Here is a 25,328-nt window from a genome sequence, read left to right on the forward strand (position 1 = left end):
TTAAATGACATAAAAGTTTCTTTTGTAAGAAAAATAGTTTGTCATGTTCGTAGTATAATTAAATATTTTTTTGTTTCAATTTAATATTTACCACTACAAAGTTCTTTCTTTGACGTTTTTAGTAAGATCAAAAAAGTGTTTGTTTGTTTTTGCAATTTTTTCCCTTCAGCGTACATTTCTTATTTATGAAAAAGCACCCGAGAAGTGCAAAACGCCATCCGTGAATTGAAAAATGCTTGTATTTAAAATTCATGGCGGTAAAGAGTTTAAAAAAAATCCAGTCTTTTTTTTTAAGTTGGTCTCCTCTTGGGATCCACCATTTTGAATTTTGAAAATCTGACATAAGATACATAATCAGCAAGCTCAGAAACCCCTGGAAATGAGTTTCAACCCCTGACTATGTTTATAACGTTCAGTATCAACGTTTTAATTATAGTGCTTTTTTTTGTAATGATTGCCATATTGGATCCGTTATTTTAAATTTAAAAAAATTTGCTTCAGGTTCGTAATCGGCAACCCCAAAAACTCTCGAGTGACGGGTTTCGAACAAATCCAATCTTTTTTCATAAAAATGGATCGACATTTTGGATCCGCCATTTTGAATTTTGAAAAATCGACTTCAGATTCCAAATTAGCAACCCCAGAAGCCACCTGGTAACAAGTTTGAACCCCTGACATTGCGTAAATCGGTCAGTATCAACGTTTTAATTTTACTAGTGTACAGATTCCAGTATCTTCATTTATGTATATTGTAACCATCAATATCTTATAAAAAGAAGTTTATCTAAAACTTATGAGGTTAGAAGGACGAAATTCAAGGATGCGGTGGTTAACATTTTAGTCCTTGACATACATTATTTTCAAAAATAAATATTCCATATATTTCCAGGAATATTCAAGGATAAAGTTTTAAAAGGACATTTTCAATACTTATTCGTCCTGGTCCGCCCAAAAAGTATTATTTATTTCTATTCTACAGAATTTTTCCTTTTAACTGATACCCATATAGTTATTCTACAGTGCACCGAATCTTTTGAATAATTTTTTTATTCAATCATATTCTAGAAATATCAAAGTCCTTTAAAAAAAAATCCTGCCGTCAAAGAGAAAAATCAAAAACGCAGTTTTACTATATTTGGCTCCCAGTTTTGTGAATATATTGATATTGATTTTTACTATGCGCTATTTCCCTCAGTGTAGTAATAGAACTCTAAAAGCGCATGCCTCAGGCTAGCACTGCATTTTAACCTGTCCCAAAATTTTTTCTAAAACGATAGTTATACGACTCTGGTCCTCAAGGCGTCATACACACACTTTTCCTACATGCATAAACGGCCAGTACACGTATTTTTATACTCAGGATCCGAATCAGTAGTAAAATTATATCATATATATCTAATTTATAAAAGTGGAATTCCGTTAAGTTTAACACACAGTCGGTAATATCACACCAAAAGATAGAGCATTCCCGATTTTGTAGGTTGTAATTTTGTGGTTTTCAATAAAAGAAAAAGAAGCTATATGGAGTCAAATGTCAGGTCTTCGAAAAATTAAAAACTTTATACTTCAGAAAATTTTCAGCCTGATTTTTGACCCCATATAGCAGCCGTAATTCGTCGAATTTCGAAGGCCGGTATCTCGATTTCGGAGGCTAACTTCGAAAAACGGAAAAATAACTTTTTTACTTATGACTCAGCCTCAGAAAAAAAGTTGGTTTGGTTCAGCCCAGTGCTATACAGTGTTATCTATAGCTCATTTATTCTTTTTTTTTTTTTGTTTACAGATACGGCACTCAACAGCCAATTGCATTGCTTAAACTACTTTTCGAACGCGATGGCATGTACGATCGTGGCAAGGACTTGAATTGGAAAAGGTTCAAGGACCTCACCTTCTACGCGGCCATGGGTTGTGCCGGTGGCGGACGCAACGAAGTCGATCCACGTTTCATATCCATGTTTGCCGTCTTCAACATTGTCTTCCCCAATGATGAATCGCTGCAGCAAATCTACGTTTCCATATTCAAAGGACATTTGAAGCATAGCAGCGCATTTAAAGCTGAAATGCTGCCGATGGCAGATTATGTGGTCAGCATGACGTTGCGTTTATTTAAGGTAAGTTTATGCATATGTGTGTATGTATGTGTTTTTATTTTTAATATTTTTTTTTTTTGTATTTGTTTACTCTTACGGCATTTTAATATGAAAATTCTGTTGCAATGCAAATTGCTTTCAACAAGCGTACATATTTGTTTTATCAGTCCACACATTCTACATAAACAAAACACTTTTACACTTTTTACGCCTTAAAAAAAAATGACACGCTTGTTTCACAAATTTTTACGTGTTGTTGCTGCTGTTGTTCGCTTCGATTACGCTTGGCAGGCGGCTGGTGTGTAAGCTGCCACATTACATGCAAGAATTTATTGTAATCGATTTACATATGCAAATAACGGACAATTTTTCATAAGCGCCAATCGTAACGTTCTCCACTCAACTCCACACTCGTCGTACCTTCACACAACGCCAGCTTCCTTCCGTTAGGTTTTCAGCACATAGCCAATACGATGGCCGAACGTCGAGAGCGCCAGCATATCTTGCACATCGCCTGCTGCCAAATGGTTTATGCAGAATGGAAATTATTCAATAAATGCGAAGGGAATACATACATATGTACATACATAGCTCTCGGGCTCTCCCGCAGAAGGGGTTTGCAGCAGAAGTGGGCACAAGTACACACTATACCTCGACAAGGGAAAAGAAGAGGGGCAATGTTAACACGTGAAGTATTTGTAATGGGCGCAAGAGCCGGGTGTGAAAAGGGCGCTGTTATTTACACACACATATTTATCGGTTGTGGTGTGCACTCCAAATACTATGAATCCTTAGGTGTGCTAGCCACAGGGCCGCATTGCATTTTATGTGCTCGTAATAAATGTGTAGTCCAGCGCTAGTCATCGAAGTTCCTTGGCAGCTGGCGATAAGAATGGCACTACAGAGGGTGCTGTGCCAGTAGTATGCACTGCCACTTGTCACTGCAATCTTTGAATGTCGATCTGTCGTTTACCCCAATCATTATGTACATGCATATGTACATACGTACCTATAGATATATATGTACATAGTATGTACTTAAAGCCACACGCATATGTACATTAGGGCGCATCACTCTACAGAAAAAAAATCAATACTGTTTTTCCATCGGACTTAAACTATTTATTATGTATTAAGAGTTTCCTCATAATATTTACGCAAGCCGTACCGATTTGAAAATGTCTCTAAAATTTTTTTATATTCATTCCATTGCTAAAATTTTCAAACATTTTTACGCACACATTTAAAGCTTCAACCATTCTACCATCTGAGTGGATTTTTTGGAAAAAAATGTTGTTAAAAACTAAGTTTATTTATAAAAAAAACACGATTTTTGGAGGCCTTTTGAAATTTATCTAGCTCGCGTATACAAATCTTAAAATGTAAAATCGAAATATTTTAACGGAAGTCTAAGTACAATAAGTTTTGATGTTTTTGCTGAGGTACCCTAATGTATATGCATTAGGGTGGTCCAAAAACAGTAATTTCGAAATTGTAATGCTCTCCCCCCTAGGATTGCTCTATACCGAAAAAAGTATATCCTTATTTTTTTTTTTTTGAAATCAGAAGGCCTTCAATAACAATACCCAATTGTTTATTTAACCATTTTTTGACACTAACAATTTTTTTTTGTCCGCCCATTGCATTTTTCGGGGCTTTTGTGGGTTTTTGGCGAACCTATAAGTTAAAGTTGCGATGAAAAATTTGTTAAATAAACAATTGGGTATTATTACTAGGAATCTCCTGCAGATAAACAGAGTTTTCCGATAGAAAAATATTGATTCTTAAGAATTCTATACCATTTCTACGAAGAGTTGTTTTCCCCATATAAAATACATACATGTAAGACTTTGGGCGCTTTGAGCGACCTCTAAATATTTTTTGATTTCAAAATAAAAAAAATATAGGGATATATTTTTTTCGGTATAGAACAATCCTAGGGGGTGAGAGCATAAAAATTCTGACTTTACTTTTTCGCGTGCATTTTTGGACCACCCTAATGTACATGCATTTGCGCACACAGCTTGTCCGTTCTCAGATTGTTTGTTTATGTTGATGGAAATGTCGACGACGCTTTTTTTTATGCGAGTATATAAATCAGTTTTAAACATACATATGTACATATATATATCTCCTTACAAAGGGTTAAGATTAAATAAGTATTGAGTGGCATGCAAAAACAAAAACTACCGATTTAAATTAAATTTGTTTTCAAACTGTCACTTTTGGTTAGTATAGTTGGCGTTCGCCCTGTGGAGTAGGACCTTAGAATATATCCACAGTAAGCTATGTATTTCGTAAAAGGCGACAAATATCCACTGGTGCGACTCACCCGCCTCTGCGCGTCGAGAGAATTCGGAGAACGGCAGGAAAAATACCCTCAGAAACACTGACCACTGTGCCAGGAGAGCTAAACTAGGGAGCAGTTGGGTTAAACTGCCAAACCATATTATGGATAAACTTAAGAATTTTACTCCCGGTAGTACCCACATGAGTTGAAATATACCCGCACTTGCGGCAGGATTATGTATTCTGGAGGGCTCAGTCATCACAAGTGTCTCCCGCAAGGAAGCACAGCATGGCGGAGAGGGGAATGACTTTGCCGTAGCGGAAGTTTATGCGGGGAAGGTCGATTTCACTGAGTTCATGAAATGGAGACAAGGGCGGAAAAAGCTGACCTCGGCAAAACTGATTTCTTGCGCCACGGCTACTCTGGTTTCAACCGTAAGCTCTGGCATAGCCGCGGTAAGTGAGGGTAAGGCTGTTTCTGCCAGGCTTTAAACGGTCTTCTTCCCGGCCTCGTCCGAGTCGGATGACTCGAAAATTTCTTGCTATCATATTGTGGGGTTAACAAAAAAAACATACAGCATTTTTAGGTGTCTACTTGTCTTTGGAGTAGACAGCTGACGATGCTGCTTAGTAAACCCCAACTAAGAGCCACACACGCGTATGTGGATTCAATGTCTTGACTACGGTTAACATCTTAAGACAGGCTATTGCATACTTTAACAGCTACAAATCGGCCGGTCTGGATGATATCATAATCGGTTTCCAACGTTTTTAGATTTTCCAAACAGTTGTAAATGGCTTACAAGACCCCGCGCCTCCTGTAAGCTCCTTCACGCGGAACGGGCTTTAGGCAGTAAATCGTTTTGATTAAACAGGATGATTCCTTAGCCAAGTGTTAATAGTGACTGATAGAAAATTTGAATGGCTAAAGAAACTGAAGACTGTGGCAGTCGCCAGCTTCCATTTCATCAAATTTTTATCAGTCACTCACTGAAAAACTGTATTCCAAACCATTTTAATACTAGAAATACTTCGAAAATTACTTTCGATTAATCAGATTAACGTTTCGCCAACACGAATTTGAGTATTTCCGCGCCTTTCTTAAAAGCACGCTAATTAATATAAATATCTATTGACATGGAAGTTCATTTCAATTAAATTATTAAATGATTTAATAAACGTGTGGCACTAATTTTTACATGGAAATTGTATTTTTTTTTATCAAGCTAAGCAAGGTAAAATCCGATGCGTTGCGTTTCCGATGGCAAGCGTTTGTCACATGGAATTCCACGGAATAGTTCTCGACTAAGATAAACGTTTTCCCCTCAATATTGTGACAAAAGCACAATTAACTCTAAAGTAATTACTTTATACTTACATATATGAGGCATTCTTTTTCATTCCAGACACCAAATTTGGTGTCACACTTCCCTTCTAATATTTTTTATAAGTTCTATACATGAAATAAGCTAACACATATTCGAGGAAATTTTTAAAATCTTTTTCTTCGGATCTGTCAAAAAATGGATTCTTTCGTGATTCTGACTAATCATGTACTTCTTCAAATCGTTATATCTCGGGTTCTGCTCATCGTACAGACTTCATTTAAACGCCGTTTTAAAGCTAAATAAACGGGAAATTTTAAATTTTATTTTATGTATAGAACCCATAAAAAAATTTGAAGCGATGAAGATGATATCACATTTTTACGAAATCCGTCCGACTTAAAAATAATGGCTTATATTTGCTTTATATTCGCCATACATACTCGTTTGTAATGTCACATCACCTATATATCTGTGTTCGTATGGAAAAGTAGCTTATGTCGAAAGGCTGGCTTTAGTATAAATCGGCATTCGCAGCATACGATTGCGAATGACTTACGGGCGCTAAGCCGTTAAACAACTTTAAGCAAATAAACGTGCAAGAAATAGTTCCGATTCTAGCAAGTCAATATTCTTTTTAAGTCTCATCAAAAAATTCCTTGTCGTTTAAAAAATAAAGGGAATGCCGCATTATACTAAAGCCGGCCTTTCGACATAAGCTACTTTTCCATACGAACACAGATATGAGCATACACTGCCGGCAAAAAGTATTGGCACAGCTGCTTTTTTACAATATATGTACCAATTTCTGTTTTAATATTTTTCCGCCAATTTTTTATACAAACTTGGTTCATTCTACAACAAAAAACATAAAAGTGTAATTTCTAAACTTTGTGCAAAACCCGAGAAAATTCAGCAAATTTTCAAACTTTTAATCTGATTTTTTAGAATTTTTTTGAGTACGTTCAATCAATCCTGTTTTAATAAAGTAGAAGTTCTAAGTAGCTACGAATTACCGTTGATTTTTGGCATTTTTTTCACGCAGTCTCTTCCATACAAAAAAAAAATTATACGAAAATACTTTATATGGAAAAAATGCAAAACACCTTCAACAAAAAAAAATCTCAGAAATCAATGCGATTTTTGACTAACTCCGAACTTGCATTTTCTATACTAAAATTTAATGGGCTACAAAGCTACATACTCAAGAAAATTCTATAAAATCTGGTTAAAAATTTTAAAATTTTCTGAATTTTCCCGACTTTTGCACGAAGTTTCGAAATTACATTTTTATGGTTTTTCTCGTAGAATGAACCATATTTTTATAAAACATTGGCGGAAAAATATTACAATAAAAAGTTTTGCATATATTGTAAAAAAGCAGCTGAGCCAATACTTTTTGGCGGCAGTGTAGATACTTATATATCACTGCATGTATGTAGACGCTCCATTTTTTTGCCAATGGCTATCCATCTTTTCCTTCCGTTCTTGCTTCATCAATAAGTAACTATAAAAGTGCAAACGACAGAAGCGCTGCCTGCCTTTGCCATTCGCGGAATTTATAGTTGACTGCCTTTATGGTGCTGCCATTGCTTTTGCTAACGCTACTGCTACCGATATTGCTACGAGGTACTGCTTGAGAGCCCCAACATAATACTCCACCAGCCAGCTTAACCAGCCGCAGATTTCAATGGAAAGAGATAGTGACAGCGCCATCGCCATCGCCATCGCCATCTGTAATTCCGAAAGGAGCGCACATTGGAATTGCATTAGTTTATGGTAGTTTTAACAATTGTTGACACTAAAATATTATCACATTTCATTGCGTTGTAGTAGATATACGTAAATGCATTTTCTCTGTCGCTACGTTAGGAGACGACGATTGCCTCGGCGTCTGGTGCACTTGCCACAGTTGGGATTTGCAAAGCTCTTTGCTGGGTCGGAGTGCGAGCGAGTGGTTCAATGGCAGACTGCATGGCCGGTTTGAGTCTCAACGTAAATCTGAGATTACGCAAAATAATTGCATTTACTGCTGATTTAACCTACTCAATTAAATTTCGCTTTGATCGTTAAATTTAAGTATTGTCTTTTAATATTTCTATATTGATGAAATTACTATTTAATTGGCCTAATCATTGAATCATCATAAAGAGTAGGTCAATGAGAACGCAATAAATGTAATTGGAGCTTTAAATTACACTGCTTTCTATGGTACAAACTTACACATACATATCGAGCACTAACCGCCAAAAATACGTAAGAGATATACATATATATTTTTTTAATTTTTTCTTCTTGATGCAGAAGTGTTCCTAGAGCATCTAGATGCATTTCTGTTTCAAAAATAAAATTTCGAAAAAATGTCACTTACGTTAAGGCTCTATACATATGTACATATACTTACATACTAGAGCACAACTTCAAAGAACTATTGCCGTGTGCTGTACGGGAGCTTTCTCTATAACACCTGGCGCTGCTCTTGATGCCAAAGATCTGGACACTTGTGTCTTTTCAATGCCACAGGATAGTAACCCACCATTGTCTTTGTTGAAGAGATTCTATCTAATCTTGAATTCCCTAAGGCAGAATGTTGGTTTAATGTCAGCACTGAGCCCAAACTCACACACTGTGGATTCTTTATTGATGGCTTCAAAGCTGACTTTGGGTCAGGCTCTGGGGTCTTCATCGAAGTTAATGGGGATAAGCTTCACTTCTCTCTTGGGGAGTATGCTTCGGTTTTCCAGACTGAGGTATTTGCAGAGGTGTTAAAGAATGCAGTCATCGTGACTTTAAATCCTTGCAGTCACATTAATTTTTTAACTGCAGCCAATCAATCACATGTTTGAACAAAGACTGCAAAGTTCAAATCATTATTCTTTTCTGTTATTCATGACTAATTACTAATTTTTGCAGTCTAAGGTGAATAATGAAATTCTAAAATATAAAATTATAATACTTATTTGTTCAGAAAATAAATGAGTACACAAAAAGCTTAAATACTACTCCAGTAGTATATAAAATATTTAGAAAATTCAACAATTTATATTGAGCTCGAGGCCGTTTTTTAAATGAAAATTTATTGTGGAAAAGCAACAATAATTTGAAAAAAATTGTAGAAGTGATAGCTATTTCGGAAATCACCACATTTCCTCATCAGACTTCTTTCAGTAGGACAACCACATGATCAAGTGAATTGCAGCGGAATAGCTGCGCTTGATTGTGTTGGCATAACAAAAGTGAAAATAGTGGAAAAAAGCAAACGATAATTTACAAGGCGTACTTAGCACGGTGCATAGGCAACTGGCTGAGTTAGTGGGATCGTCGGTTCGAATCCTACTGAAAGAAGTCTAATGAGGAAATGTGGTGATTTCCGAAATAGCTATCACTTCTACCATTTTTTCCAATTATTGTTGCTTTTCCCCAATAAATTTCCATTTAAAAAACGGCCTCGAGCTCAATATAAATTGTTGAATATAATTGTTATAAGGCCAAAAAAATAACCAAAACAAATATTTAGAAAATGGCAATGAGTTTCAGAGACTTCCAATAGATAAATTTTTATTGATAATATGTACACAGCCGGCAAAAAGTATTGGCCCAGTAAATTTTTCTGAATATATGCAATAATTTTTTTTTTCTGATATTTTTCGGCTAATTTTTTATAAAATTTGGTTCATTCCACAAAAAAAAACTAAATATATAATTCCTAAACTTCCTGATTAAAAAGTTGAAAATTTGCATGAAAATTTTCTGAATTTTCGTGAGTTTTACACAAGGTTTAGCAATTATATTTTTATGTGTTTTGTTGTAGAACGAACCATATTTTTATAAAAAATTGGAAGAAAAATATTAGAAAAAAAATGTTTGCATATATTGTGAAAAATTTGCCGTGCCAATACTTTTTGCCGGCAGTGTACATATTATATAAATAAAAAAATAAAAAGGTGTCAAAAATAAAATATGACAAGTAATTTTTAGCAAAAAAAAAACGATTTCAATTCTCATATAAAAAAATATATATACACTTGTAATCAGCTAATTAAGCCAACAATATTTTGATAAATTTTGGCTATTTTACTTTTGCTTATTTAATGTTTATTATTTTTCCATAAAAGTCTAGCTCATTATATAACAAACACCATATAAATCCAGATTTCAAACTTTGTGCAAAAATTATGATAAATCTGCAAAGTTTCAGCTACAATTTCAACTTTTTATTCAGATTTTTTTGGGTATAGCACATTAAATTCTAGGGTAGTAATAAGTTGCTTAAAAACGTGCTGTTTTTTATTAATTTTTTTCAGACTTCATGACGCATTTGTTTTTCATACAAAAAAAATTTTCGAATTTATTTTGTATGGAAAAAAATTTGTAATGCAGCCGGAAAATAAATTATTAAAAATCAACGCGATTTTTTAGCAACTTAGAATTTAATGGGTTATTAAACCAAAGAAAATCTAAAATAACTGAATAAAAAGTTGAAACTTTAGCTGAAACTTTGCAGATTTTTCATAATCTTTGCACAAAGTTTGAAATCTGGATTTATATGGTGTTTGTTATATAATGACGTAAACTTTTATCGAAAAATAATAAACATTAAATAAACGAAAGCAAAATAGCCAAAATTTGTAAAAATGTTGCTGGCTTAATAAGCTGGTTAGAAGTGTATGACTAGTATGAGACTACCTCTGAGACACTACCTTTCCGAAGCAAAAAGAATTGTCGAAATCGGTTTACGTGGTCCAAAGTTATGTGGTAACATACATAAAAAAGAAGTCCGACGATGTTGTAACCTCCTCCTTTTCTGGAAGTCGGTTAAAAATAAAAAGCTCCGTTTACTTTCAGCAACAGCGATTTTTCGAAAGTTTTGTCAGAAAGCGTGCCACGCGGGTATTCAGCAATGAAGCAAACGAAAAAAGCCTTTCTACTGCGGCCGATAATGGCAACGGTGTGTTATAATTAAGGGACGCTTTTTTAATAATCGGGTACCGATCAATCATAGTAATTTCTGTCGATTTGATGCTGCTTGAAATGTGCTCGGTACTTTCGTTCTCAACGAAAACATTCCCGAAACTTTCGTTCTCGTTCTGTTCTTCTTGAGAATGTTCCCGAGAATTTTGTTCACATTCTTTCGTATTACCTTTTGTTCTAATGCAGAGCTAAACCAAAACCGGAATGCGTTCATGGTCCCTGAAAAAAAAATGCAAAGTACTGCAAAAGAATGCACTTTTTTCAAAAGTTGTATTTCCTTTTTATCGAGAAGATAAGCGTTGGCTTGTCCTGCCTTAGGCCCACTACAGATCTCTGGTACAGACGATGAATCTTCCCTTCCTTCGATCGCTCAATTTCCCGGCATCCAGCGCAGTGATACCGAGTTTCTGAAAGCCTTAAAACTGTTCTTCATTTTGTAAAAGGCCCTGATTATTGCTTGCTTTCTGAAATTGTAACTATAAATGACAGTATACCTAGAGCCCCCACACTTGTTCTGTCCTTTATCTTTGCTGTAATCGGAACTTGAGCGATTTGAGGGGCCCTCGCATAAGAAGTGCTGGAAAAATTCCGTCTTTTCCTCATCTTTACAGCTTCTACAGAAATCGTTATGTGGACCTCCGAACAAGGCGGTCATGTGGTCTTTTGCGGGCAGGCATATTGAGCATTGCTGAAATTTTTGGAAGAGAGGCACCGCGTAATCAGTGGGCTAAGAAATCTCTGCCATCACCCTGAGGGGAAATGGAGAGAGACTCATGGTTCGAAAATCTTCTTCAAGAGTCTTAAGCTCTGAGACTGTCATTTGTGTATACAGCTCTATTTTAAAACCGATATTGGGAACATCCTACACAATCTTCCTCTCTCAACAAAGCCTTCTTCTTCATAAGTTGGCTCCGCTTCCTTTGCATTAGTTGCATTAGCAAAAAGCCTGGTGAAATGAATTATTTGAATAACAGAAACGTTAGTCATAGAATTTCACACTTACCGTCTCCCAACCTCTGCTTACCTTACCCGCTTGCCTTGACGACGCTCTCCTGTAGCTTTCTAACTGCATAAGGGAATGATGAAGCGTTAAATGCGGCATAAATGAGAGCCTGAATAACTATTACGTTCTTTCCTCAACTAAATTTCACTTCCTACGGCTATCACACACACACACACACTCATACAGACAGGCTACCATAGCTACTAGGAGCAAGATATCCTTCGCCGCTTGCCACTGCATGTATGCCACTGCAGGATGACTGTACCACACAAATTTCAATGCATATTGGAAACTGCGATAATTTTGATTTGTATGCCATTTAACGTTTGAAGACAAATTTAATTTACCGCAAACGTAAATGCGAGGCAGCGAAGCTTTGAATGCGCACGCTTAGTTGGCACCAAATAAATCTAAGAATTTCTGAATATTATTGCCACTTTTTGCTCTCTTTTTTTTTGATGGTACTATACTTTTGGGTGTTTAAATTTTTTTTTTTTTTTATGCTTTTCTTGCATGCCCATTTTGTCATTTGCATGCAGAGTGCGCACATACACCACTTAAGCATTAGCACAACCACATTTATGTATATGTATGCATGTACAAATGTATGTATGCGTTGCAAATACTTACTTTCATTTCATTTAATTGAAAATTTCTACTTTTACTTATAGGTTGTTATTGTGGAATTGCCGCCAACACCATCGAAATTCCATTATATCTTCAACTTGAAGGATCTGTCGCGCATCTTCGCCGGCATGCTATTGATTCATTCGAACTACTTTCATGACCTGCGTGACTTGATACGCGTTTGGCGTAATGAATTTTCCAGAATTATTTGCGATCGATTAATTTCGGATAATGTAAGTTCATTCAATTTATGCTTCACAGTTACACATACCATGCACATATAGAGAGGCTATGATTTGCGTGTTATAAAAGCACATAAATAGATATACGAAACGCACAGCAACATGGGTATACCCGTCACTTTAAACACTCAATTAGAGTTGCGATAAAATGGTGTTTTTGGCGAAAAATATGTACATACAGTGTGGCATAAAATGATGAGTACAGCAATAAAAGTTTTAATGAACTTGCCTAAGAGTAAAAGTTAAGTTTTAGTTTACTAGTCTAGAACTGACACATCGCTAGCTGAGGTGAAAGTTTGGCATAGCAAATTTTATTACTACCAAGGCATATTAAACGGGTAGTAGCAGTAGAGCAGTGGATATTGTTTTTAATTATTTGGTCTTTAAACTGTTAAATCTTGTTTATTTTTTCACAAAAATTCTTAATTGACAACATGTATGTGCATGTGAGTTTACAAAAAAAAAAAAACGATTGAAAACAAGCCTTTGGAACGTTTGCTTAACGCACTGGTTTACAGCAAAAATGTTCCATGGATGCCACTTTCCAATTCCGACTTAGAATTGCTCGTTGATTCTGAAAATCGAGTCAATTTTTTTTTGTTTCTATGGATAGGTTTTCGATATGTTTACGTTAATTTCTTTATGATCAAATACAAATCAGTTAACGTGGTTCAAAGCTATGTGGTAACATACAGAAAAAAAACATTCCGGCGAATTAATAACCTCCTACTTTTTTTCAAGTCGGTTAAAAACAAGTACATACCTTAATACTTTTCGAAACGATGCATTTTTAATATCCCTTGCTTCCTATACCAAAAATTGAGTTTTCTTAAAAAGTGGACTTATCAACTTTTCACTCTAAGCTAGCGATAAGTTGGAATTGGATAGTAGCATACTTGGAAAAAACACTAATTTGTGATCCGGTGTTATTGGGACCTGCAAAAGATGTATTGACTTCTTTAATTTTTAATTTTTTTTTTGTTTTTTTTACATCGCACACTATGATATTTATAAAAGTAGACACTTTCGAGGTACGTTGTTTACAAGAGGCGATTAGTTGCATCAAAACTTGGCTGCCACCCAACTTCGTTGGAAGTGATTAGCAGAAGAGCCGCTTACACCAAGTTATTGTTGCTTTCAACGAAAAGCTGCAGGTTAATTCGCTTCATGTAAACACTCTATTAGATACCAGAAGCAACAGCAAAATGCGCGTAAATGCCTTTGCTCTAATGCTACCACCCGTTTTTTATGCCTTGATTAGAACAAAAGGATACAATAGTGTTGCAAAATTAAAGAGGTAGAGGCTAGGGAAGTTACTTTTTTCGCTTTTTACGATCCCAGGATGTCGTTATAACAATACTAGGATAGCGAGATTGGTCCCGGGATTTATATATTCATTACTTTTCAACAACTTGAATCGAAAAAATTGCTAAATAAATGGGTTTGAAACCTACGTTTTTATTTAAAGAGGCGTTCATATTTTTTCTCTCTGGCGTCAGTATTTATTTTAAAGGATATTGTTATTTCAAAGATATGATGAATTCCAAAAATTATTTAAAAAATTCAGTGCAATGTAGAATAAAAAGATGGATACCAAATTAAAGAAGACATTTTTTCAGAATTTAAAATAATTAAATTTTATTTGGATTCACAAGGACGAATAGGTAATTTTTTTAGCTGATAAAGTTAAAAGGACCAAATTCGAGGATGTTATCGAGTTTATATAAGTCTTAACATATAATTTTTTCAAAAACAAACATTGCGAAATTTCGGGGATAAAATTTTAAAATTATTAAATTAGATTATTAAATAAAATTAATTATTCATCATAAAATTTAATCTTCTTAAACTCTGCAGAATTTCCTCTTTAATATGATACCCATATTTTTTTCTCTAAGCACATTTCTCTGAATTTTTTAAATCCTTTTTGAATTACTGAATGAAAAACTAAAAACGCAATTTTACTATATTTACTATATACTATCGCACGGTGTTATATGTATAACGAGCTAGACATTTATAAAAAAAACAAATAGTTATTAAATAAAAAAGGAGAAATATAGCCAATACTGGTCAAGAAAAGGAGTTTATATTATTGCCATCAGTGATTTTTGGGGATTAGCAGTCATCGTAGAAGCCCTTGAAGCTAAGCGACTGAAAATTAATTAATATTTACTCTGAAACATTACTGAAGTGGCCAAAAAATGGGCCACCTGTGAGCGTCATTTCTCATTTGTGTTATTTTCTAGTATATTTCCCATTCGAACGAAATAGTACGATCACGAATGTCACCAAACGGAATTACGAAACGAGCAGTACGTTTACGTATTTTATAACCTGAAGTATGCATTTGGAACAGAAAAGAAACGACTGGCATGCTCTGCTGAAATCGGCCAAAATCACTTAGACTAAAGTAGCAGATTAAATATAATTTGACTGTTAGAAGCATTTCCGAACATCTTTGGTTTGAGTTGGCATAATTTTGTATTGTTTCATTTAACTTACTGATTAAGTTTAATGCGACTTTTAAAAAGATGGCAACGCTTTTCTAAATATTTTCAAAAGAATGCCCTCTTAAACCTCATTCATTTGCCACCCATATTGTAATACTTCATTTAGCTTACTAATCAAATTGATTTTAATTTTTAAAATAGGTGGCAATTCTCTTAAATATGTTTTCATAATAAAGCTTTTATAAATTTCGTTCATTTGGCATCTATCTTGTAAAACATCGTTGAACTTATATTTTAACATACAATATTTACTTTTCCAGCAGTTGGCTACCCTCTTCCAAAAATGTGCTTTATGTTAATCCAAGTACCGCTACACAATTATAATATAAGTAGGATTTCATTTACATAATTTGCTAAATAAATTGATTTTAAGTTCTTAAGCTGGTGGCAACGCTCGTCAAAAATATATTGCAAATAAATACAGCTTTCTAAAAACCTTTCTCGTTTGATACACATGGTAAAATATTTTATTTAACTCGTTAATTAAGTTGATTTTGAATATTTAAACAGCTGGCAGCATCTTAAAAAAAAATTAAAAAGAGTTTTTAAGTCTTTGTAGTTTTATACGCAGTAGTAAATTGGCTTTAAAATAACGCTACCCTTTAGATTTTAGGACAGAAAACAAATAATTCACATTGAATCTTGACCAAACAGCTATGGCTAAGGAAATTTATATTTTAAACAAAAATGCATTACTATTAAGTATTATGAAATTCTCTTTAAAAGCCACATGAGCCATTTGCATGGATTTTCAGTGCAAGGAGTATAGCATCTAAACCCCCCATTTTACAGTGTAGCTGACAGAGAACTTCGCATTTCTATGCGTTACACTTTTAGCTTCGCCTGTTGCCAGTGGTGTACGCAAACAATCTGTACACGTTGAAGACATTATTGAAGCTTTGGCAGCTTACATTTGATTGATGTGTCGTTGCTGCTAAATTGACTGCAATTTAAAAATTTGAATTCGATTTGAATACGAATGCTTAAACAAATAAAGACGCAAACGAGAGCACACAAAGCTACCCTGCGGTAATAAGGCGGCCAATTTTCTGTTCTTCACTGGTTAATATTTGACTGTTCAGAATTAAACATTTGCTTGCATCGAAAATGTCAGCTTTCGACCAGTCCCAAGGCATCGGTCTAGAGATAAACGAAGAGTACAGTTTGGCGGTGACAGAGTGGTCTTGTCTTGCAATTCAATAAAAAAAAATAGATTTAAAGAACACCACCCTATAAATGTCCCAATCGCTTGGTCTGGCCTTGATTTGTTAGCTTTCAAATGCCCTCCGAGGCAATATGGTTATAAAATGATAAAAAAAAATTTTTTTGGGTTTCCAAAATATGAAAAAGCATCTGTGAAGTGCAAAACGCAATCGTACTCCAACGAAAAAAATCTCCAAAACTGGACTAGTCCAGGTCAGTGTTGAGTGAACCGATCCTTTTCCAATGACACGCCAGTGCAAAAAATGGCAATTGAAACCATTGGCAGGGGAATTGTGAGGGACTAGTGCTGGTAAAAATACGGACTATCTGAGGGCTAACCTAGAGTGAGTCTAAATTCCTGCAGGGTATGTAACACGCACTTGACGCAAAGAAGGCACACATGCATACACACATATATTTCTATATACACAGATACATTCATAGCTATGGTAGTCTGTCTCCTGCAGAGCTTTTACAAAATCAAAACCTAGAAATTTACATTTATCGATATGTATGTAAGCACAATTTGTAAATAAACACGAGACAAGAATAAAGCAATACCCACGGCGCCAGTCAATGTTCCTACTGTGCTCCCGGTTTGCGAATGGTAGGAGTAATTTTCACCTGAACGACAACATAGATTGATTGGCATCTGGCTTCAGCGCGCTTTGTTCCCGAGCACTGCCAACAGTACTGACTGTGAGTGTCGAATAACAATGCGTTCAGTTGGCGAAAGCGAACAACGCACCAACGTAATCAATTACAGCAACGCTTGCAAAAAAAAACATACGAACCTACATATCGATACATGTATACTACAACTTATACCACAAATTATTACACTCACATCAACTTAGTTACATGCTTTCGAACTTATTGGCAGTGAAGATTGCACACACACACGCTTTCTTTTCATGTTAACATCGTTCGGCACTTCGTTGTCACAAATCCAACATCATTTACTCTAACTTCTAGGATGTCGACTTAATGAGAAAGCACATCGAACGAGAGGTGGATGAGACATTCCCACCGGGTTTCGAGGAGGATTACGGTTTCATAGATCCAGATGCAGTGGCTAAAGGTAAGTAAGTAGCGACAATGATTTGTGCGTGATGACATTTCTTAAATAGTAGAAATGAGTTAAGGAATATAGTACAGTGTCTTGAAAATTTTAAAAACTAACTTCGCTCTATGAAAACTTACACCGTACGACAAAAACCAGAATATTTTAAAACACACGAAATTATCAATATACTACTTTTCTTTATAAACGTGTAGGATTTTTGAAAAGACTTTGAAATATCAGAGATGTGATTATTGAAAAAAGTTATTTTAAAAGTTCCGCGCCATGTAGAATAAAATATGGGTAGCAAATGGGAGGAAATTCTGCTTCACATGGACGAATGGGCATTGAAAATGCCCCATTTAATTAATTTTTTTTTTTCTTTTTCCTAAGCCAATAAAGTCAGAAGCGCGAAATTCGAAGGTGAAGTCGTTTGTATTGCTTCTTAAAGTATAATTTTTTGAAAAATAAATTTTGGAAATTCAAGAATACAATTTCGAAGGGAAATTTTCAATACCTATTCGCCCTCTTTTCCAATTCTACACATATGATTAAGAAATAAAGCCTTTTGAAATCAATTTCGATCGATACTCACAGTGTAATAATTGATTTAACTTAAGAATAATTTCAGTTTAATTATCAGGTGGCAACTCTTTTTGAAAAAATAAGAAGTTATTGCACATCCATAGGCCAAGCCCTTTAATTTGATACGACGAAAAAGTTTTCGCGTGTTATGCATTCATATTTATGTACATACAGAGATTACTAAAAGAAAAACAGATACACATTAACTGTAATCCCCATATCGGCGGTGATATTGCAAAACGTTCTATGTCACTTATTACATCTGGTGCTTAATTTTAACTTCCGACCTTCCTTATAATGCTAACTGCACTTTTTTTCTATAGAGAGGCGTGAGTGGCCACAGCAAGATAGTTACCCGCGGAGTTTACGTGCCTATTTCCGTAAAAAAAAAAAACAAAAAAAAAGAACTTCTCAAATACTGCAAAAGTGCTAGTGTCTCGCGTTTTTCTTTGTCGTCGTTGGTTACACTCTTTTTTCTTTACATAAAGCCTTAACTTTATAATGTCTACCTTAAATTTACATACCCATCCTTATCAGAAATAAGCAAAATTATTCACTGATATTATTTATGTGTGTAAAATTAAAGATGATGGAGTTACCTCGATGTGTTTTCCTTTTCCTTTTCATAGAACAACAAGACCTACTAGCAATGAATCCCGATGAGGAGCCAGTGATTGTAACATTCCACGACTACGTTTTCCGTGATCCTTTACTCTTTGGAGATTTCCGAAATGCAATGAATGAATCTGAACCGCGTTTTTATGAGGACTTGGTAGACTACAGTGCCGTACATGCACTTTTCGAAGAGGTAAACAACATTCTTTGATATGTTTTTGAACTGCAAGTACAATCTGAATTTTCGCTAGATACTCGAAGAATACCAAGAGCGCAGAGGCAAAATGAATCTGGTGCTATTCGAAGATTGTTTGGAGCATTTGACGCGCGTCCATCGCACTTTGCGCATGCATCGCGGCCATGTAATGGTAATTGGCGTAGGCGGCAGTGGCAAGAAGTGCATTACACGCTTATCAGCATTCGCAGCAGGTGGGCACAAATTTTCTGAGAGAAGACGAAAAATTGTTCTAATGTACTACTTATTGTTCTGTATACTATTTAGAATGTGAGGTTTTCGAAATAACTGTGGCGCGCGGCTACAATGAAACCACATTCCGTGACGATCTTAAGCGACTCTACACTATGGTGGGCGTTGAGCGCAAGAAGACGGTTTTCCTTTTCACAGCCGCACAAGTAGAATTTGCTTTCAGTAAACCAAAAGACTTGAATTCTCTAGCTATATATTTTCTAGATTGTTGAAGAAGGTTTCTTGGAGCTGATAAACAACATCCTGACAATCGGTCAAGTGCCAGCACTCTTTGCGGATGACGAGAAGGATGCTGTTGTATCATCATGCCGCGTAGCTGCAGAAGAAGCCGGCTACACGGCTTCCAAGTAAGATATTACCCAAACCATAAACTACACTTAACTCTTGCAATGCCTTAGGGACTCCGTTTGGTTATACTTCTTGCGTACATGTGCCGAAAATCTGCATGTGTCGCTGTGTATGTCACCATCCGGCGAAACGCTTCGCAATAGATGTCGAAACTTCCCCGGTCTAATTGGCAGTACTTACATCGATTGGGTATTTCCATGGCCACAGCAAGCTTTAACGGCCGTCGCAACGCTTTTCCTTTCGCAACATCAGATGGTATGGAAAATTTAACATTTTCTACACATCGATTTTTTTTCTTCTTTTGATTTTCATTTCTCGGTGTTGTTCTTTAGATTCCTGTCGAGCACCGTGATGCTATTATAGATCACGTCGTTCATGTACATACCACCATACAAATGTACTCGCGCGAATATTTGCTCAAGCTGCGCCGTAACAATTATGTCACACCGAAACATTATCTGGACTTCATCAACACCTACTTACGATTGCTAGGTACTTACATACATACTTTTCTGTATTCAAAAGCAAACCATGTACTAACTCTCTCGCGAGTTCTTTTTTCTAGAGGAACGCAACAACTTTATTAGCATGCAACGCAACCGCCTCAAGGAGGGCATTTCGAAGATCGATGATGCTGCCAAGCAGATCGAAGAACTTCGTTTGATCGTCAGCGAGCAGAAAGCCAATGTGGCCAAGGCATCGAAGGAGTGCGAAGCTATGTTGGTGGACATCGAAGAGTCAACACAGAAGGCGAACGTGAAGAAAGCGGAGGCATCAGAAAAATCGATTGAAGTCGAGATTAAGGGTAAACAAATCGCCATAGAAAAAGAGGATGCCGAAGAGGCGCTCGCCGAAGCTATGCCGGCACTGGAGGAGGCGCGACGTGCGCTTGCCGATCTCGACAAGGCGCAAATAACTGAGATTCGTTCTTTTGCTACGCCACCGCCGCAAGTGCAAGTTGTTTGCGAATGTGTGGCTATTTTAAAGGGACTCAAGGAGATCAATTGGAAGTCTGCGAAAGGCATGATGTCCGATGTGAGTTTCCTCAGGAGTTTAATGGAAATGGACTGTGAAGCACTAACGGCTAAGCAGATAAATGCATGTCGTGCACACATGAAGGGTTCGAATTTGGATGACATGGATAAAATATCCATAGCAGGTGCGGGACTTTTGAAATTTGTGCGTGCCGTGATTGCCTTCTACGAAGTTTACCGCGAGGTGAAGCCTAAAAAGGACCGCGTCGACTTTTTGGTGCAGGAGCAAGAAATACAAATCAAGCTGCTGAATCATCTTAATCAAGAAATCGTTAAGCTGGAAGGGCAGCTCGATCAGCTAAATCACCGCTATGCGGAATCGATGAAACAAATGAAGGCACTGACGGAAATGATGCGGCAGGCCGAACGTAGATTGGTAAGGAAAGAAGAGAGAGAGAGATGAAAAGCGTATGCTATTCAACTTAAACAGGGACGTTAACTGTTATGCTCTTTTCAAAAAAGTCGATAATTTTTCATCGATATGTTTTTGATCAAAAGTTAAGAATTGAAATTTTATTTTTATACTGGCAAATATACCCGGCGTGCTTTACCGCGCCTTTAAAGTATATTTTTTTTTACTCCCTCCCAAAACTCGTATGGCCTCATTCGTAAAAAAATAAAACACATTTACCCCTCTATTCTAACGGAGCCACAAAACTTAGCTCATCACTGAGCTCAAACTTAAAATTTTTTGTTCTAGCGGCATAATGATTGCAGCGACAAACTTTGAGGCGCAGTAAAAATCACAGAAAGAAGGTTCGTTTAACACCAGTATTGTTATATTAACCTATATGAATAAAATTTTGCCAACAGGTGGCAACCCCCTTCAAAAATCTGTTCTGCAGTAAACTTTCTTTAACCTTTTTAGTTTGATACCCGTATGGTAATATTTACTTTATTTTATCAATCTAATAATTGAATAAAATTTTTCAAAGAGGTGGCAACCCCCCTCAAAAATATTTTTGCCAGTAAACTTTCCTAAGCCTCTTTGGTCACGGTGTCCTTTCCTTGAACCAGATTCAACTGAATCGGTCTGGAACGATGGAATTTCCGATAAGACTATTTTGGGGGAGTGTTCACGAGTTGAAATACGTGAAGTTGAAAATCGTGGCAAGTGCCGATTTCAAAAACGGTAACTTTTCCGATTTTCAGGTAGCTTTTCGATAAGGTTCTAGACGAATGATTATATATATTTACATATATACAAGTCGATTATATATATATTTATTACATCTATGTGCAGGCCCGACTATAGGGTGAGGGGTTTCCCCCCCGGTCCGGGTTTTTCCTTAAATTTATTTGGAAGATAAAGATTATAAAATTTTGTTAAATTTGATTATTTAATATTCACATAGCTTTTATAATATCCAATAAATGCGAAAGCGCATGCCTAGATGCACATGGTGTGGTAAGGTCATTTCCGTGCTAGTTAAAACGACCGCCAATCTGGCCTAATGTGAAACATAGAAAGGTTCCGAAGTCAAAACGTGTTGTCTAAATGTTATCATCTCAATGATTTTCCCATGGTTAATCAAACATTTTGAGCTCGAAATTGTAGAGCGACCTTCAAAGAGATTCGAGGGGAAAATCAGAAATCAACAGTAGACGATTTTATTGCATACAGCCAATCTGAGCTTAAAGGAAGGCATTTGACTAAAATAATAAAATCTATTTTACGCATTCACTTAATCCGTACAACAGTATAGCAAAACAAATTCTGCCTTTATAGAAAAACTAATAAAAAAGGACATTCTCCACATATTACGAAAATACTTGGTATTTTTTAAAAGGCCTGAATATGGATGATAACGTTGGAAATTCGTTTAAATTAATAAAAAATGTCTAGGGTTAGGGGGGAGGGGGGGGGGGCGTCTCATATTTAGTACCGGCCCCGGACGATAATACAAGTTTATATTATTAAATGAAAAAAACTAACTAACAAAAGAACACCTGTAAAGTAATAACTGTTTATGTTTAATTTTTGAAACCAGATAAGAGTTGGCCGTTTTAAGTGGACCAACAGTTGGCGGCTATTGTCGTAGACGACTACGAAATTCCCACAGGCTATACATGTATATACATACATATCGAGCCCTGACTGCCAAAAACGTAAGCGAAATTTTTTTCCAAATTTTCTTTTTGATGCAGAAATGCATCTGGATGCTTTAGGAAAATTTCTGCCTCAAGAAGAAAATTGTGAAAAAAATGTCGCTTACGTTATTTGGGCGGTTAGGGTTCGATATTTAAAAAATTACGCATATACAGTCTTAGTCAAACTATACTTAAAACGAAAATTTCGGCAGAAAATCGAAAAAGTTACGGTTTTTGAAATCGGCACTTGCCGCGATTTTGAACTTCACGTATTCTAACTCGGGAACCCTCCCCCAAAATAGTTCCAGACCGATTCAGTTGGTGCGATATCCACATTGCAATATTCAATAAATCAATGAAATAAAATTTTAATTTTCAAACAGATGGCAACCTTCCTTAAAAATATTTTCTGCTGTAAGCCTTCATAAACCTCTCTCTTTTGACAGCCATACTGTGCTATTTGCATTATCTTGGAAATTTACTTTAAATGCAAATTTAAAACATGTGACCTTTAGCAACGGAGCGATGAACTCTGAATTCAATTCCATGCAATAGTTTTCGAGTTAGGAAGGTACAAATATACAGAGGGACATACATTAATTCTAAAAATTTTGATTTGGCTTCTGTTGCTCTAATAAAGACCTCCCATATTTATTTTTCTTTAATATCTATAATGTAAACACATCGGCTAATTACAATTTTATAATATTTAAATTTTACTATAATTTTTTAGGTCAAAAATAAAAGTAAAATTTTAACTGTAATTATTTCTTTAAAAAATTACGGTTATTATTTGACTTTTAATTTGTTGATCATAAATATCATTTAGAAAAGATTTAACTCTTATTTTTGATCGAAAAAATAAAATCAAAATTTTTAATGCTATTTTTGACTGAAAGAATATCGGTCAAGAAATTGTGACTAATTGTTGACTGCATTGAAAAAAATCGACATTTTTTTAATCAGTTAAGGTTAATATTCCCTAGCTAACAAACAACACACTGCTATATTCAATATATAGAACAAATTCTTGCCATCTCACTCTTTAAATCTAAATTTCGAAAAAAATTCTTTTTTCAAACGGTAGTTCTATCACTAACCTTAGTCAAATATTTATGCGCTGAATTTTAATAGCACGAGCGTCAACGTTTACTTTTCCACGTATACCTTGAAAACAGTCTCGACTTCAGAGCCCGCAATTGCAAGGCCGACACATCAAATTTCTATTATTAAATATAAGGCTCTATCTCTGTCTAACTTCTTCCCAATCTCTGCCATTCTTCCATTCCAGATCGCTTCGAATAAACTCATCAGCGGCTTGAGCTCTGAGCGCAGTCGCTGGGCAGAGGATATGGAGAATTTCCGCAAACAAAAAATCAACATGATCGGACAATGTTTATTGTGTGCCTCTTTCCTCGCCTATACTGGCGCATTTTCTTGGGAATTCCGCACAGCCATGGTTATTGGAGACTGGCTAAAGGATGTACAAAACCGTTTGATTCCCGTACCCTCGCCCTTCCGCATCGACGACAGTCTCACAACAGACGTTGAAGTCTCCACATGGAGCTCGGAGGGTCTACCACCAGATGAACTCTCTGTACAAAATGGCATATTAACTGTGCGCGCTTCTCGTTTTCCGCTTTGCATTGATCCTCAGTTGCAAGCGCTACACTGGATACGGAAACGCGAAGCACGTCAAAATCTAAAAACTCTCTCCTTCTCCGATAGTGATTTCTTGAAGCAGCTTGAAATGGCATTAATGTATGGCTACCCGGTGCTGTTCGAAGATGTCGACGACTATATCGATCCGGTTATCGATAATGTGCTCAGCAAGGATGTCCAAGTGGTTAGTGGACGCAAATTCATTGTACTGGGCGACAAGGAGGTAGACTTCGATCCAAATTTTCGTTTATATTTGACTACGAAATTTGCCAATCCTAAATTTGATCCCGCCGTATTTGCCAAAGCGATGGTCATTAACTACACAGTCACACAGGCGGGTCTAGAAGACCAGCTGTTGAGTGTTGTGGTACGTTCCGAACGACCTGATTTGGAACAACAGCGTGAGTCGCTCATAGCGCAGACAAGCGAAAACAAGCAGTTGCTGCAGCAACTGGAGGACTCCTTACTACGTGAATTGGCCACCTCCACGGGCAATATGCTGGATAACGTTGAGCTAATTGAAACTTTGGAGAATACCAAAACGAAGGCGGCTGCAGTTTCCGAACAACTACAACTATCGGCAGAGACCAGCAAGGATATTGAGAAGCTACGTAACGGCTATAGACCGGTGGCTATTCGTGGCGCAGTGCTATTCTTTGCACTCTCCGATATGTCTACCGTGAATAGCATGTATCAGTATGCGCTTGCCGCCTACTTGGATGTATTTGGCTATTCTCTACGCAAATCTGTGCCAGATACAGTGCTCGCTAAACGGCTGAGCAATATAATAAAGACTTTGACAGAGAATGTCTACATTTATGGCTGCACAGGCTTCTTCGAACGACACAAACTGCTCTTCTCCTTCCAGATAGCGACAAAGCTTGCAAAAAGTGGTGGCGAACTGACGCAAACTGAATTGGATTTCTTTATAAAAGGTGCCATTACATTGACGAAGAGTGAGCGTGCCTGCCCGGTCAAGTGGTTGGCCGATAAAAACTGGGAGGATTTGTTGAAATTGGCTGCTGATTTTCCGGAGCAATTCGGCGCGCTACCGGATAGCTTGGGGCGCCTGGCGGAGGAATGGAAGCAGGTAATGCCAAAAAAAGCAAATGCAAATTATCAACTTCTACCTTTCAAATAGCTTTTGTATAAAAAACATATACAATATTGGATATAGACT

The 25,328-nt window shown here is 36.3% G+C and overlaps 1 protein-coding gene across 1 annotated transcript in view; it reads left to right on the forward strand.

Moving 5' to 3' along the window:
- Positions 1–25,328, forward strand: part of LOC118737721 (dynein heavy chain 10, axonemal) — a gene marked incomplete at its 3' end in the record, with an annotated part of 103,647 nt that overhangs the window by 69,966 nt on the left and 8,353 nt on the right. The window contains 11 exon segments of the mRNA XM_036468428.1: positions 1,784–2,111; positions 12,350–12,538; positions 17,239–17,344; positions 18,541–18,719; positions 18,778–18,955; positions 19,029–19,159; positions 19,218–19,360; positions 19,412–19,616; positions 19,694–19,853; positions 19,927–20,771; positions 23,778–25,238. Of these exon segments, the coding sequence (XP_036324321.1) occupies positions 1,784–2,111; positions 12,350–12,538; positions 17,239–17,344; positions 18,541–18,719; positions 18,778–18,955; positions 19,029–19,159; positions 19,218–19,360; positions 19,412–19,616; positions 19,694–19,853; positions 19,927–20,771; positions 23,778–25,238 (3,925 nt within the window).

The sequence above is a fragment of the Rhagoletis pomonella genome, unplaced genomic scaffold (genome assembly GCF_013731165.1).
Source record: "Rhagoletis pomonella isolate Grant_MI unplaced genomic scaffold, Rhpom_1.0 Rhpom_scaffold_00004, whole genome shotgun sequence".
NCBI classification, from domain to species: Eukaryota; Metazoa; Arthropoda; class Insecta; order Diptera; family Tephritidae; genus Rhagoletis; species Rhagoletis pomonella.